Below are 17412 nucleotides of genomic sequence, written 5' to 3' on the forward strand. Positions count from 1 at the left end.
GATCATTGTTTATGTGGAGCCATGCTGGATCGGCTCGTAGCGTTTATACATGTGTTTTATAAGCGAGCATCTGCCTCCATCTTCGCTTCTAAAGTGTAGTTTTGAGATAATGGACATTAAAGATGAGGCGGCCCGTCCACCTCAATGTTATGGGATGACTATTGTGTGCTCGTGGAGCCGTGATGATGACAAATCAGCGCGGATTTCGTCTCCGGAGCGTCGGCCATTGTACTAGGTATTTTTACTCGCCGTTACAGTAATATATTACTTTTCCCGCGACATCGCGTGGATGGCACTATAGATACTCTATTACTTTTCCCGCGACATCGCGGGGTTGGCTTTTAATGAGTTAAGAGGAAAATGTAATGTTTTTTTCAAAAAAATGTTTTTGTAAGATTTTATAGCCATACATCAAAAATCATAAATCATGCTCTAATTTACATATGGGGGATATTTTTCACAATAATAACATATGTACATGTTCTAGACATTCTAATGATCACCAAAAAAAATAGTACAGGCATTTTACTTATGTTTTTGTGAGGTATAGCTTCCATGAAAAAGTGAGATGTTGTTCGTCAAAACTCTGGAATTTCAGCGGGTGTGGCGGGTGTGAATGTCAGCCCCTGTGGGGGGTATTTATATGCAAATAGTGTGGCCAATGGCATTGTAATACTAAACAATAGAATCCAATGGTGGTGTTTAGGTGGTAGGGGGAGCTAAAATAAAATGATTTAAACCTTTTTTTGGATAAAATACAAACGTTGTAATATTACAACCGTGGGCCTTAGAGGGTTAAATCGTTAATCGCCAATTACTTGAGTGACAATTAATCGTCATGTAAAATGTCATATCGTGACAGACAGCCCTATGTATTACTAAAGCAATTACCCCAGGGCTCCACTGGCGGCATCGCGTTGCTCTGCGTCTTGACGGCGTCATTGACGCAGGCACGTTGCCGTCCGACTGGCTCCACTGAACGTGATGTGAATGTGTTGATATTTCAATCAAAGATCATAGGATATTCGCATTATCAACTGTAGTGTTATATATGCCTAAATTATAATAATTTATGCTGTGTAAAGTGCCGGGAAAAAGTAGCAGATCTACAAGCTCACAACACGTTGAGTCCATGAATCTGTCATCATGCTGTTTTGTGACTGTCTGTGAGCTTGTAGATTGGCTATTTTCGGTGCACCAGCGCAGCCACAATAATGTATAGCCTAGTGTTAAGACTCAGTCACTCACTGCTGGCCTGTTTTTAGGAGGAAGAATTGAGAAAGTTGTTTCCTAGCCTGCTGTGATTAGCCTACATAATTTTATCAAGTGGGAAGACCACTATAAAAAAATATGCTAGGAATTTTGGGACATCAAGTCACCCTTGTGAATGACGCAAATGGATATCCAACAGCAGAAAGGCACGTATATACATTTAAATATGCAATGCAATTACATTTAATCATAATTTATATATGACTGGACGTTGTGGACGCCGTCAAAAAATTGAACCGGGGCAATTTTTGAGTTTGGACGCCGTCACCGGAGCGTCCGACGTTGCCGTTGCCGTCGCCAGTGGAGCTCCCTTCATTGATTAAAACGGGAGCGTTCCCAACGTTGACGTTGACGCGACGCTCGACGCGCCCGGTGGAGCCGGGGGGTTATGAAGAAATAAACAGCTTTAGAGTGGCACAGTGGAGAGATAGGTGTGTGCCAGTCAGTGAATGGTTTCTCATAAATGAAGACAAAGTCAATATAGAAATGTTTGCGAGGCGCCGTGAGTTTGTAGATCGACTATTTTCAAAATGTTTGCCTCTTCCTAATATATTATTTGCCAATTTGGCCAAAGTTTGACCAGTTTTTTATAATTACTTTTATGATTACTTTTGAAGCAGATGTGGTATTTTCCCTTTTTAATAAGTCCTTAAATTGTCACTTTACTGTCATCTGGGGCCCCCCCACGAAATCATGTGGAGACCCACACGTTGAGAGCCACTGGATTAGATGGCAAAAGTGGGGAAGGAATCATGGAGGGGATCTTGTGGGGTGGGGTGTGGGGGTGCATCTGAGCATGACCTGTTGGGATCCATCAGCCAGCCAGAAACAGCCAGCCACTCAGATCTTGGTGATGAGTTCCAGACTAACCCCCCCCCCCCCCCCCACCACCCCAGCCCTCTCTCTCTCTCTCTTCTCTCTCCCCCGTGTCCCATCGTTACACATCATCAATACCCCTCAACTCCTCTGTCACCAACACCCATCCCTCCCTCCCTCCCTCCCTCTCCACACGCACACGCACACGCACAACCATCCCAGCAGCAAGCAACATCCCCATCCCGCCCGCCCCGGCCCCCCTTTTGCACCCCTGTGGAACCCCGGACTTCAAAAGGCTGTCAGCTTAACGTGTCATTGATTAGAGCAAGAAGGGGGCCTGAAGCCTAGGGTGGCTTTCTCTGGTTATCTATCACTCCTGGGGAATCATGTGTGTGCGCGGCTGCACACGCACGCACGCACGCACGCAAACAGCGGCAATCACACGCTACACTGCTCGGGTTGAGACTTTTTGTCTTTTGCAGCGAAACACTATAGTCACCATAACTCCCATCTTATCACTCTGAGGAATAGGGATATACGGCACGAACAAACGGACACAGTGAATCGGTAATAGTCATTATGTCCTCCTGAGCATCATAAATCATGGTTTTTTTCGAGCACGCTGAAAGCCATCGCTCCTTTTCTGCCAGCGTGCAGTGCGTGGGCGTTGTTCGCTCAGGCCAGGGCTAATGCCTGTAGGATGTGGGAGGGGAGTGAATAGCACCCAGGGGTGGTCCAGTAAACATTAGAGCTTGTAGTCACACTAGCCATACGCACAGGCAGTGCTCTCTCTCTCCCTCTCTCTCTCTCTCTCTCTCTCTCACACACACACACACACACACACACACACACACACACACACACACACACACACACGCACACACACACACACACACACACACACACACACACACACACACACACACACACACACACACACACACACACACACACACACACACACACACACACACACTCTTACTGTAAGACACTCGTTCATTGACACTCATTGATGTGTTCATGCGCACCACACACACACACACACACACACACACACACACACACACACACACACACACACACACACACACACACACAGGTTTTACATGTGGCGGGCCACCCAACACTAGCCCTTTCCTCTCCCTCCGCTTTCAAACACATCTGGCGGTTCCATTAACACGCCGGAGCAGACGAATACTCAGTTTTTTTGTTTTTTTTTCTCCTCCCTGAGAGAGGATCCTCACCTACACACCTCGTCTAGACCACGCTACCTCAGCGATGGGGGATAATTGGCCAAATGAGATGTTTGCGCGCAGGCAAACTGTGTATGTCAACAAGCTGCTTAACAGCGATTATGCCTTGAGCAATATGTTATAGCACATGCAGGGTTTTTCCTGGTTGCCCTGTTTTCTGCCCTGCTCTCAACTGGGTGCACGGCACATGCACGCGCGCACGCACACGCACACACACACACACACCCACACACACAGCAGTGATTATTGATCTAAAAAAAAGAAGGGAAAAAAAGAAACAGGGCGTGCAGTTTCTCATATTGGTTTTTTGTAGCTAAACCAGTGTGAATATCAGGGACATGCTGGGCCCCTGATTCAGCCTGGGAAAAAGAGTTGGAGAGGCCCTCATTGCGCGCTATAGAGAGAGATCTCTCTCTATAGCGCTGCTGCTGCTGCTCAAAGATTTGTGACAAAGTGACAAGCCAGTGGGCCAATTACATGAGTTATATTTCGTCGTTGTCGGGTGGAAACCTTGTATGTCCAAAACCGTTTGTTTTGTATTTATCATTTTAAAAATGATTTAAACAAGTGAAAACAGCCGATCTACAAGCACACAACGCCTCGCACCGCGAGGCGTTGTGTGCTTGTAAATCTGCTGTTTTCACTACTTTTGTGCGAAGGCCTTGTATGATGAAGCAGGGCTTTGCCTTGCGAAAAAAAGCACAAATATGAAACTTGGAGATACGAGGTTTCTGCCCGACAGTGACGATTTACTTTGTTGGCCGCCCAGCCCCCCAAAATTGAACAAAGGCCAACATTCAATTTATTTATTTTTCCTAATGGCCGGCTGGGAATGTCCCGCTTTTCCCAATGGCCAGCACGTCCCTGGTGAATATCCAGCGGGGACACTTGGCTATGCATGCTCCCACATTACTGCTCTCTTGCAGTTCAAGCTATACAGTGTATGGTGGTCAGATGGCACATATAGTATCAGCTACTTATGCACGCCTACACACCCTATAACTCTGCTCATGATTGAGTCAACAGCACCAGAAAGCCCCCCCCCCGAACACACACATACATTGATCTAAAATACTGTAGTGCCGACCTCGGTCTGTGGAATAAGACCGGCGTAATTTAATTGGTTTATTATGGTCACGTTAACATAACTGACAACAGTTCCAGAAAACGCACGCTCTTCACCAAGATATTTATGGTCAGTCAGTCTTGCCAAAACAAATATATCCGGAAGTCATTAGAATTGAAACACAGAGCTGTACTGATGCTACGGTCCGCAAATTCATCTTGTGATGGATCAGGGTATTTGCATTTTTGGAACAACTTCGTGAAGCGACAGCTTCTTCAACCTCCATCTATGCACATCATGACATGCTCACACCTCACACATTCACAGCCTCATTTGGCCAAATATAAAAAGCGATCTTTATAAATATACTTCAACAACAAAAGTGTTTCATAAGAACAATGTCTGTGTATACATAAGAGATTCTGATTTGTTATGTATTTTTTCAAGCATTTATGCATAGATTTTCAACCACGCCGACCCGACTTTCAGGCCCTTCTTAACCACTTTCGACATGGTGCCTCAATTTTTGGGTATGTTGTTATTGGCAAAAAATACATAATCATTTGTTTTTTTTTAAAAATAGGCGATCTACAGGCTTACAATGTGTCATGTTGTGACCTTGTAAATTCAATTGTCAGTTTTTTGTTACTTAAAGCTATACTGTGTAAGTTGCTCAACTAGTGGTCTGTAGCAGTATAGCAAACCGCGGTCGCGTCTGCTTTTTTCGGCCGTTTTTCGCCGCGGACCGGTCCTTCAGACCACCGCGTCCGCCTCGCCGAGCCGAGACGCAACCATAGATGTCTCTCGTGTTCCTCTACGAGCAGCGGTTGGGGAGTTACATGCTAGACTTCTAGACCAGTGTAAACAAAGCTGTTGAAGCAAGCTATTTCCTGAAGATACTACAGATACGCCTGTGATTGGCCGGTAGTGTACCATGTGTTTATGATCCGCGATATGATTGGCCAACGTATACACAACGTATACAGATGATGCAGATGACGTCATTTTGCCGCGAAATTCTCCCCCCCTCACGGCTCATAGAAAACATATAAAGAGAAGGCTTTAGAAGCTGAAATTAACGGAGTGGGGGTTCTAAAACTTTAGCGATTTAAAAGTTAGGACAATTTTAAGATTTATTTTATAAAAAAAGTTACATGGTATAACTTTAAGTGCTTATGTTCCACTTGGCCGAGTACACGCATACATGCTTCTTAAAAAAGTTCCAGGGAGAATCTAGTTTGCATTCTCTCAGCGCACCGTTATATTTGCCAAGGAGGAACTTCAGCCCAAAGTTACTCTCATCAACAGCGGAGCGTTCTAGGCAAACTGTATGGATGGGCTCCAGTGTCTCCGGGCTAAGCCATCAGAGATGTTCATCTACTCCCCTCAGTGAAAAAGCGCTCCAGGTCAGTAAAATCAGGAGGGAGAGAGAGGAGCCGAGCTGACCAGAGCTCCCAAGCAACTTTCATCTTTGATTACCGGCCTTGTCTCTCTGGAGTGTGCACCGTGTGCACTCCTCCTCCACCCCGGCATACTGATCAGTCTGAATCAGCCCTGGATGATCACTACTGCACTGACGCAGGGGCGTCGCACCAACATTCTGGGCCCCGGGTACAAGGGTTCGCTGCGGGGCGGCCCCCATGAATGGTCTTCATAGGGGGGGGGGGGGGGGGGGTTTAAGCCATTCAGAACGGGTACACATTATGTGTATTATTATTTTATGCTTTAACTATTGCGAGCTTGTAGATCTGCTATTTTTGAAAAATCGTGAACATTTGAATTTTGACCCTATTCCATAAGTGTCCTTTGAATCCTTCTAAGGTCTTTTGAAAAACCTATGTTTCTATGTCAGCAATCTGGCTAAATGTCATCAAATGCAAAATTTGAGTTACAAACGTTCGCTTTGAAAATACATATATTCAAAGATTTGCACACATGTTCACGGCTTTTTCAAAAATAGCAGATCTACAAGCTCGCAGCGCGGCACTCGGTGCCGCGCTGTGAGCTTGCATATCTGCTATTTTTCACTGGTTAAAGCATTCAATAATTCTAGGCCTATTTAGACTGGGAACGCATTATTGTGCTTAACTGGCAAAAATAGCAGCTATGCAAGCTCACAGCGTGGCACCGAGTGCCACGCCGCGAGCTTGTAGATCTGCTATTTTTGAAAAATCGTGAAAATCTGTGCACGTCTTTGAATATTTCAAATCCTTCTAAGGTTTCTTGAAAAACCTATGTTTCTATGTCAGTCGTGCTCAAACTTTGTCATGTGAAGGACCCCTAAAATGATATGTATTTGGCCACGGACCCCATCTCAAAATATTTAGTTCCAGGGGCCCCCCCAGAAGCAACATTTTTGTTACAAATGTTCACTTAAAAAATTAATATATTCAAAGATTTGCACACATTGTCACGACTTTTCAAAAATAGCAGATCTACAAGCTCGCAGCGCGGCACTGGGTGAGCTGTGAGCTTGTACAGGTATATATCGACTATTTTTCAATAGTTAAAAGCATAAAATAATTAAGGCCCCCTCCACCTTGGGCCCTAACTCAGTCCCACTTTCCCCCCCCCCCTTAAGTTGTGACGCCCCTGACTGACTGGCTGGCTGGCTGGCTGGCTGGCCGGCCGCCCCTCCCCTCCCTGCTCAATCCCTCGGCCCCTCTCCTGTACAGCACCTAGGGTTATTGTCAGAAGTCTAGCCCCCTCCAAAGTCTCAGTAGAAATCAGCAAGAGCTGGATCGGTGAGGAGGAGGAGGAGGAGGCCCAGGCCAGAGAGAAGAGGAGGAGGCCAGGGAGAGGAGGAGAGGAGAGGAGAGAGGAGAGGAGATCTGGCTCTTAGGAGATTCCCCTCCTGGCTTTTTGAAGGGGGAGGGCGAGCGGAAGGAAAATCAATAGGCAAGGAGCAAGAGGCCTGTGATGGCATGGCTAATCGGGTTTCTGCATTAATGTTTCAGACGCTGGGACTGGGAGAGCTCCTCGCTGCCTTCTGCTCGCTGCAGCCAGGGCCTCAGCGCAGCCTCGCACAATAAGCACAGCACAGCACACACAAGCACACAAGCACACGCATGCAGACACACACACACACACACACACACACACACACACACACACACACACACACACACACACACACCCACACACACACACACACACACACACACACACACACACACGCAGGGGCGTCACACCAAATTCTGGGCCCTGGGTACAAGGATTCACTGCGGGAGCCCCCATGAATGATAACTATTGAAAAATAGCAGATATACAAGCTCACAGCGCGTGCCGCGCTGTGAGCTTGTAGATCTGCTATTTTTGAAAAATCGTGAAAATGTGTGCAAGAAACCTATGTCAAGGACCCCCAAGATGATATGTATTTGGCCATGGACCCCGATCTCAAAATATGTAGTTCCAGGGACCCCCAGAAGCAAAATTTGAGTTAGAAATGTTCACTTAAAAAAATACATATATTCAAAGATTTTCACACGTTTTCACAACTTTTCAAAAATAGCAGATCTACAAGCTCGCAGCGCGGCACTCGGTGCCGCGCTGTGAGCTTGTATATCTGCTATTTTTCAATAGATAAAGTTATTAGGGCCCCTCCACCTTGGGCCCCAGTAACTCAGTCCCACTTTCCTACCCCTTGTGACGCCCCTGCACACACACACGCACGCTCACGCGCACACACCTTGTATACCCAGGTCTGCTGCAGGGTCCTCCTCATAACACCAAGAACCACACAATACTCCAGCACAGAAACACAAAGGATGCACAGCAACGTACGTTACCAATAAACAAACTTTAGTACTTTTAACCACAGTTCGCTGTTCATGGACACATTTACGTCTGTCCGTCTGCTCCAAACACCAGACAGACCCGTCATCACACGTACAATTATTACACAAATGGGGGGCACATAACATAAGTGCTTCGTGGTTTGCTTGTGAACTGTTCTTCCAATTCTCCATTCCACAAAGTACAGTACTACCACCAACACCACAAACAGCAGGAGCAACCAATGAAAGCGCATTAGGCTACATTAGAATTGTGACATACATGGCCATGATGAGAAATGAAAACAAAACCAACCCATTAATTATACACACACACAGAAAAAAAGAAAGAGAAAGAGCATGTTGTTGTTCATACAGGAGATGAGATATGCCCGATCCTTTCAAAGAGCAGAAAGAGAAGCGATAAGACATGAGAGGTCTGGTCGTCTCGGGGACAATTACCTGAACCAAACAGAGCAGAGCAAAGAGAAGAAAGGAGGGGGGGTACAAAAAAAGAAGAAGAAATTGCCCATGCCTAAAAAAATGCAAGCCATGCATAGGTCATTGTTGAGATAAAGCACTCAGGCCTGGAGATTGCTGTGTGTGTGTGTGTGTGTGTGTGTGTGTGTGTGTGTGTGTGTGTGTGTGTGTGTGTGTGTATGCGTGCGTGGCTGCGTGCGTGCGCGCGCGTTGCTCTAGTCCTCCCCCAGACGCTGAATCATAATCTAAATATTTTAATTTTATTTTTTTATGTAAGCTATTTGGTGTTTATGAAACCGTTGGTTCCCTCCACATTGCTATCCTCTGACATTAGCCGGTATAAATCAGGGTGCGACAGACAGACAGGGTTCAGCCTCCCTTGCGGAGGCTGGTACGGAAAGGGGAGCTGCCACAGGCAACACCCCTGGCCCCCACCACCACTCCCCTCCCCTCCCCTCCTAGCCCCGCCACACCACCAGATGTGCTCTCCTTCTCCTCCTATCTGCTACACCCCCACCCCTCATCCACCCCTCATCCCTCCACTGGCTCACACTGACACCGCCGATGGCTCCAACTAATATGCTCAAGTATTCACTCTTCCTCCAAGGAACCGCAGAGCAGGGAGAGGTTCCAAATGGAGCTATCTTCCTCCTAGCGGTTCCCAAACTTTTCAGGTCGAGACCCAAAAGAGAGATAAGACGTTTGCCCAGGCAGGACCCAAACTAGTTTGGGGGAGGGGGGTTTGCCTTTATTAATAGTGCAGTAGGTACACATGAAACGGAGAGACAGGGAGTGACATGCAGCAAAGGCTTGTGGGACTCGATCCCGCGTCGTGCTGTGTGCCTGGACCGCTAGGCCAGCGGGCGCCCGATATTTTCACAACTTCTTAAATATTATATCTTTTTTAATTCATGGAATTTCTTAGATTTGTTTGTTTGTTCGTTTAAAAATATAAAATGATTTAAATACGAATTAGTCAAATTAAAGAATATCTTTAGAACTAAATATTATGTTTTTAGGGAAATATATTTGTATTTTACTTGAGTCTTGACGCACAAAAATTGGTGTGTGACCCACAAATGGGTCCCGACCCACTGTTTGGGAAACTAGTGAGTGACCTAGAACTAGATGCTCTAGAATAGATGTACTATATAAGCTAGGTTATACTTATGTGGATGTGTAGGCCTATTCTGTCAATGTTGAAATGACTGATTTGATTTGATAAACCTTGAGAAAAAGAACAGGAACTAGGTGGTAGAAGAGACAGAAAGAAAGAAAGAAAGAAATAAAGAAAGAAAGAAAGAAAGAAAGAAAGAAAGAAAGAAATTAACTAGGTATACGATCAGGGCTCAAGACCTGCTATCTACTCACCATCACCGGTGGCATTTGTCAACAGGTTTGGTGGCCAATCTGGCGATGGATGGAATGAATGGATTCAAATGACTTTGTTAAATCAACTTTAAGTGTATTGGGCTTTTCCTGCTACTATGTTAGCTATCAAAGAGGCTACCATTTGGTAGGCTACCAAACACTGGCACAACAAACCAAGACCTCCATGTCGTGTGTTGTTAGATTTGTCATCTGTCATTCTCCTCCTCCTACAGGAATGTTGTCACGACATGCACGCAAGCACCTGCAGCTCATCAAAGAGCAAGCTGACACGGTCACGGTGACAGTTCAAGCCCCGCCTTGATGTAGCGACACAGCACACTGATGGATGGAAGGATGCCTCAACGTGCACTGTTCCAGAGGTCTTCAACAGGCGGTCCGCGACCCCTAGGGGGTCCACGGAGGTACTGCAGGGGTCAGCGAAATTGTTGCTTGATTAGAAAAACGAAAAACTATTAGCTTTTATATAGTTTCTTTTATTATTTAAATAATTGAAAAAAGTCATTTGTATTTAAATATTGTTTTTATTTAAAGAGACATTTCATACATTTGAAAACATCTGAAATGGGTCATTCTGCATAATGATTAGGCTACTTTCTACTTTTGGTAGCCTACTTTGAGTAAATTTTAATGCCAATACTTATGTAGGCCTAACTCAAGTAAATGTTTAATTCCTGACTTTTACTTGTAATAAAGCAAGTAGCAAAGGGAAAAACGATGTACTTTTGCTTAAAGGAGTAAGTAGTTCACCCCCAAAATGACTCTTTTTCTATTGATTACTCATGCCATGGAGACTAGAGTTCAATAATATTTTTAGTTTTTAGTCGCATTCCTAAGACAAAAATGTGATAACAATAAATTTACCCCCATTCCTTCCGGATGGGGACCCGTTTCGAAACGGGTCCCCATCCGGAATCAATGAGGGTAAATTTACTCGAATAATTTTTTCGTCTTAGGAATGTGACAAAAACCAAAAAATATTATTGAACTCTACTCTCCATGGCATGAGTAATCAATAGAAAAAAAAGTCATTTTGTGGGTGAACTACTCCTTTAAGGCTATGTGCATCTTTTTCAATGCAACAAATGTTACTTGTAGTTGTAACCAGAGGCTCTGATAGCCTTATCCCCTTGCACACACACACACACACGCACACACACACACACACACACACACACACACACACACACACACACACACACACACACACACACACACACACACACCTGTCAGCACCACTCTAAATGTGTAGTGTTGTTGTTAGTAGAATGGAATAAAGAAGCACCCAGGAGGAAGTGGAATAAGAAAGAGGAGGGGCCAAACCAAGGTCCTGTTTCTACACCAAAAATGGTGGTGCTCGCAGAGGCCAAAATTATATATATATATATTTTTTTTACCAATGTGTTCCCAGATTGCCTACACATAAACTCTTCCACTCTTCCGGCCTAATAGATTGCACATGCGTGTGCATGCATGCTCACACTTGCACATCATGCACAAACACTTGAACATTCTTCCTCGCCGTCTTTCGCTACCTCTCTTTCTCCTCCCTCTCTCTCCTTCCCTCTCCCTTTGTGTGTGTGTGCGCGCGCGTGTACGTGCATGCGTGTCCATGTGTGTGTGTCTGTGCGCACACTCGTCTCGTTTCAGAGGTGCTGTTAGATCTCGCAGCATTGCCATTCTTCAGTGACAGTATTGATTGCTTGGTCGTAGACACTCATTTCTCTCAGTAGTTTCTGCTCCCAGAGCAGTGCCCCCCCCCCCCCCCCCCCCCCACACACACACACACTGTCCTGTTGTTCCCGTGTCTGCTTATGTATTGCTTAGACAGCAGTGGACTCAGGTAGAGGCACCTTAACTTACCTTACCTTCAAATGTTTTATGCAACATGGGCCCTGTGCTTGCTCTTGTAGACTGAGCAGCATACACTGGGTGGGTGGAAAAAGGTTTTGGATTACCTTCCTGGCAGTGGCAGGTACAATAAAACTAGCCTCGCAACACGTAGCTCGGGATGGCCTGCGAGGCTACAATAAAACCTCCCTTTTACGCACTGACACAACTTGAACTTGAAATACTGTCATGATTTGCACACTTGTTTGGCTTGACTTGCAAAGTCTCATCATTGCCCTATAATGTCTTGTAAATGTGTTATTGTCCCATGTCACCAGAGACCAAAACGGATTCCTGTACAGTATGTCCTACGACATTGGCAATAATGTGATTCTTACGCTGTTTAATTTGTAGCTGAAACAAACAAAGGCTTTGCTTCTAATTAATTGGGGACTGCCCCTAGGTCGAACTCCCGTTGGGTCGAACAGCGTCGGCAGGTTAGATAATCACCTGCGTCACGGTTACTGAGGTTAGGGTTAGAGTTAGGCATAGTTTTACTGAGGTTAGGATTAGGGTTTGGGTTAGAGTTTGGTGGTCGATCCAACGGGTGTTCGACCTAATGACATGTTACCAATGAATTACCTGTTCAGTCTGTTTGGTGGAAAGAGCGTGTGTGACTGACAGCACTGACTGTACGTCCTGATATCTTTCTTATTTCCATTTCAGACGATACAGATGCACACTACTATAGCGTTGGGGGAGTGCAGAGTGTGACCTCTTGGCCGCAAGGTACAGGGTCATGGTCGGGGCAGCAGAGTGCTGGCACGTCCAACAGGATAGGGGTGTGTTAATCCTCCCCAGCCCAGGAATGCCACCTCCACCTCCTCCTCCAGCTCAGCCACCACTCCAGCCTGATGCAGCCGGCAGCCCCCCCCCCCCCCTCCCCCAACGCTAATTGGGGGCTCTGAAGCGTTTGGAGGCATGCAAATATCTCCGGCTTTGCTCAGATGCCCTTCTGTTCCACTTCCACTCCTCTCCAATCCCCTCATTCCACCTGAGTGGAGGAGAGGAGGAGAGGAGAGGAGGGGGACAGAGGAGGGTGAGGAAGGCTAGTGCAAGCAGCTGTTGGTTGTTACCTTCCTCCCTCGGGGTCGCTGATGCCCCGGCTGACTGATTAGGGGCTGGGCTTTCAGGGCCATGTCATATACTGTACATCAGAGGAGATCAGCAAGCCAGCTTGAAAGTCAGATGACAATGAGCACATGCACACAGCGCTCCTCACCCCCGGCTCCCCCCCTGCTTCTTTTTCTTCTCCTTCCTTTTATCCCTCACTCACACACACACACACTGTTCACCTGAACCTCCCTCCGCCTTGTTCTTATAGCTTCCCTTGACCCGACCGCTGCCAACCTCACCTCTCTAACACCCCCACCCCCCACTGCCACCGCGACTACTGGCATGAACCACCTGATACCCTGATGTTTGCTGCCAATGGGACGGACGGGATGCCTGCTGAATGATGTTGGTTAACAGACAGAGACAGAGAGAGAGAGAGAGAGAGAGAGACACAGAGAGAGAGGGCTTATCTTCACTGATGAGAGCGGGGGGTGGGGGGGTGCTGTTTGGGTGAGGGACCAAACCAGGCACGAGGAAGATGTTTAGACTTGGGCAGAGAGCCTGTCAGGACCATTAGGCTTTAGCCTCTGATGCAGACCTCTTGGTTGGAGACTTGAGAGTCCCCTGACATTTAGAGGGTGTCTGGGGTATATTTTATGTAAGAATCTGAATCTCTGTTTATTGGCCAAGTACCGGTATGTTCACAAACACGCACGCATGCACGCACACGCACTACACCACAAGATTCACAGGTTTGATGCTGACTGGGTGCCATGGCATTGCTCCGAAGGTTCATTGTTCCGAAGGTTCATTAGTCCGAATTTGTTAAGAAAACTATCCCCAACTCTAACCCTAACCCTAATCTTAACCTCAGTAACCCTAACTAAATTCCGACTAATGAACCTTCGGAACAATGAACCTTCGGAATTATGGGCAGTCCCTGCTGACTGTTCCAGGTTGGTGGAGGCTTTGGATAAAAAGTGGTGATAGCGATTGTTTGTTGGAAGGTCTTAAAGTTGGTGAATGAAAGGTGCAAAACCAAGAGCCTAAAATGTGCTCTCTCCCTTTAGCTCTGTCCTGCCTCAACACTTTACCAGTGCACATGTGACGGCCATGAGGGGAAGGAGACGAGTCCTCAGAGAGAATAATGGCAGCGTTTTGGCACACCGGCTCGTAAATTAGACCGTCTCTCCTGTGTGCCATGTGTCCCAAGGGGCTTTCCTCCGTTCCCTATAGGGTCAAGTCATGGGGCCACGGCGTCCACATGTCACGAAGTGGGAAGAGTGCCGAGTGGCCCGTCCTCACACCACAAACTACATGCTTCCTGACCCACCCCCTCCCCAGCCCAGCTGGCCCCTACTAGCCTCAGCAGGGGCATCAATTGGGTATGGCAGGGGTATGCAGCTGCCATACCCTGGGTCCAGGGGGGAAAATAAAAGTTACTTTTAAATATAAATCCATGAATGTCTCTTTGTCTATCTGCGCTGGTTATTATGTTGTTAAATTGCAGTAAAGTAACTACAAATGCAAAATTTAACATGATGGTCACTTTAACAAAGTATTATAATTATATTCTCCACACTTGTATTCTCCCCATCTTGACCGAACGGTATATTCCCAGGTTCCGCAGGTCAGCTGCACAGGTGCAATGCATTATTGTTAATTGTGGAATTTGTGGCACGTTTATTAACATGCCAAGTTTAGCTGCACTTGAAAAAACATTCCAGGTTGCCATATCCAGCCCAAGAAACCGTAGAAACCTGTGTAAAAAGTATATATTTTTTCAGACTTTGTGAAAATAGCCGATCTACATGCTCACAACGCCTCGCAGCGCGAGGCGTTGTGAGCATGTAGATCTGCTATTTTCACAATAGAACCGTGTTATCCAAAATGTAATGCCTCTTTCCGTGAGGACTCCCATCTTTGCCATACCCTAGCTTTTGCTGAACCGACGCCACTGAGCATCAGCCCTCAGCTCCTCGCTGAAGTCTCAGAGGAAGTCCCCCTTTCCTGAAGCCATCACTCTAGGCACCCACAGGTCAGGACTGAGATGTAACTCATGGGCTCAGACAGGAGGGGACAGGCACCGTGTATTCCAACACTGCGCCGTGTTTGTGCAGCAGCTTAAGACCAACACATGTGGCCGAGCAGTGTGAGGTGGGTGGTTGGTGCTTTGAGGAATCATTTGGGGGGGGGGGTGCTGGTGTGTTTTCTCTGCCTCCCCTTTCTGATAGAAGGAAGTCTGCGTTTGTTTTTTCACAAGCAGGCTCAGCCATTTGACCTCCGTTCTTCTACCCGGTCAATAGTTTCTTGGGGTCCATAATTACTTAAGTACTGCCTACTGTGATTTTGTATGCGATGTATCTGTATTTATGTCTGTAGCCAATCAGGGACCAGCATTCTTGGTGACGTCACCATCAACAAGTGCAACCTGATATAAATAACAAGGTGCACTTGTTATTACGTGCGCCAGCAGAGCGTCCTCAGTATTGCGTTCGGTGTGTCTGGATGTGGCATAACTGTCTGTGTTTACACCCGTAGCCAATCAAGGACCAGCATTATTGGTAACGTAACCATCAACAGCCAATGAGGGACCAGCATTCTTGGTGACGTCACCATCAACAAGTACAACCTGATGCATGTATTTTTTCTGGGTATTTAAGTAGGATGTGAGGGGTCTACCTAGGGGTTTGTCATGATGCTGAATCCATTGCAAGCATTTGTTTAGCCCAAGGAATGTTTTTTGTGCAAAACAAGTGCTTGCAATGGATTCAGCATCATGACAAACCCCTAGTTAGACCCCTCACATCCTACTTAAAGCAGACTTTTTTCTGGGTATTTTCCTCCTGTATAGAAAGTCGATGGGAGCCCAACTTGATTTGGCCGCTGTGGCAACCCCGAAGGTCGCCGAATTTGGCGCTTTTAGACTAATATAACGCAAAATATCCCTAACGCCCCGACTAATCTGTCTATGAATTCAAATCAATCTCTGTGTGTCTGTGTTTACATCATCTAATGGGAAAACACATGGGTGACATCATCATCTGGGTGATATAAATTACAAGGCACGATCTGCTTGTGCAAAACAACGGATAAAGCGGAATGTGGAGTTAAAGCTATTAAAACCTCTTCCTCATCGCGCTCCACTCCACTGTCGACCATTGCTATTCAAACCGAACAGTTAGTTTCAAACCTTTTTTAAAGGTGTTAAGCTCAGGAGGATGAACACGTTCCTATCGAGGCTGAGCGAGCTGGGGTCGTCCGTCCTGTGCGCGCTGGTCGCCGTCACGCTGGCCTGCTTCCTCTCGACAGCGCTGAAAGACCGAGGCCTCCCCTCCTCCTCGGGCGCGCCCGCGGACGTCCGCGTGTCCCGCGTCCTGCTGAGGCAGGACGACTACGCCGGAAGGAGAGGCGACCTGGCCTACGTCACGTTCGACCTCTCGGCCGACTTCGGGCCCGTCTTCGACTGGAACGTCAAGCAGCTGTACGTGTACGTGTGCGCCGAGTACGCCACCCCTGGCAACAAGGTGAACCAGGTGGTCCTGTGGGACAAAGTCCTGCTCCGGGGAGACCAGGAGGGCTCCCGACTACGCCTGAAGGATGTGCAGTCCAAGTACCTGTTCCTGGACGACGGGAGCGGCCTGAGGGCCAACGGGAACGTGACGCTGACGCTGGGCTGGAACGTTGTGCCCCTTGCCGGAGGAGCACTGCCCCTGGTGGCCGCCGGAGGGGGCAGCGGGCGCGTCGGCGTGCCGTTCCCCGACACGTACGAGACCGTCAAGGTTTATTAGGGTTGTTTTGGCGGGCTGGTTCTCTGGTCCAAATGAACCCCTTTACAGTTCTGTAACTTTGAGAGTGCAAATGGAACCAAATGGACCCTTACATGTCTATAACTCTAACCAAATGGACCCTTACGGATCTGTAACTCCATACTGAATGGAACCAAATGGACCCTTACGGGTCTGTAACTCTGAGGGCCCTATTATGATCCAGGTCTTATGCCTTATGCCTTAACTTCTTTACCTTTTTTTTCACTATTTTGAAAAACATTTTTAAATACTTCAAATGCTGATCTACATCTGCACGTTGTGAACTTGCAGATCAGCTATTTGAAATGTTTAAAAAACAAAAACAAAATAGTAAAAAAAGGCAAAGAAGTTAAGGCATAAGGCATAAGACCTGGATCATAATAGGGCCTCTGAGAGTGTTACACTTACCCTTAACTCTGAGGGTGTACAAATGATGAAGTAGATTGATCTATACCAGAAGTAGAACTAGTACAAATTGGGTCCGTAGCCTATCAATGCATGTACCATTTGGAGTCCTTGAAATTCTAAGTTGAGTTGCTGATGCATAAGTAGGCCATATGGGCCATAGAGTACATAAATGAGCCAAATCTATGTACGGTATGTGTGTC

The 17412-nt window shown here is 46.6% G+C and overlaps 1 protein-coding gene across 1 annotated transcript; it reads left to right on the forward strand.

The window, feature by feature from the left end:
- Positions 1-16216: 16216 nt before the first annotated feature.
- Positions 16217-16786, forward strand: LOC308288076 (signal peptidase complex subunit 3-like; the record flags this gene model as incomplete). Its single annotated transcript, XM_080729418.1, has 1 exon — positions 16217-16786. One exon carries the CDS (start codon positions 16217-16219, stop codon positions 16784-16786), a length of 570 nt encoding a protein of 189 aa, XP_080585544.1.
- Between the last annotated feature and the right edge of the window lie 626 nt (positions 16787-17412).

Source organism: Nannobrachium achirus (assembly GCF_963921795.1).
Source record: "Nannobrachium achirus genome assembly, chromosome: 7".
Taxonomy (NCBI): domain Eukaryota; kingdom Metazoa; phylum Chordata; class Actinopteri; order Myctophiformes; family Myctophidae; genus Nannobrachium; species Nannobrachium achirus.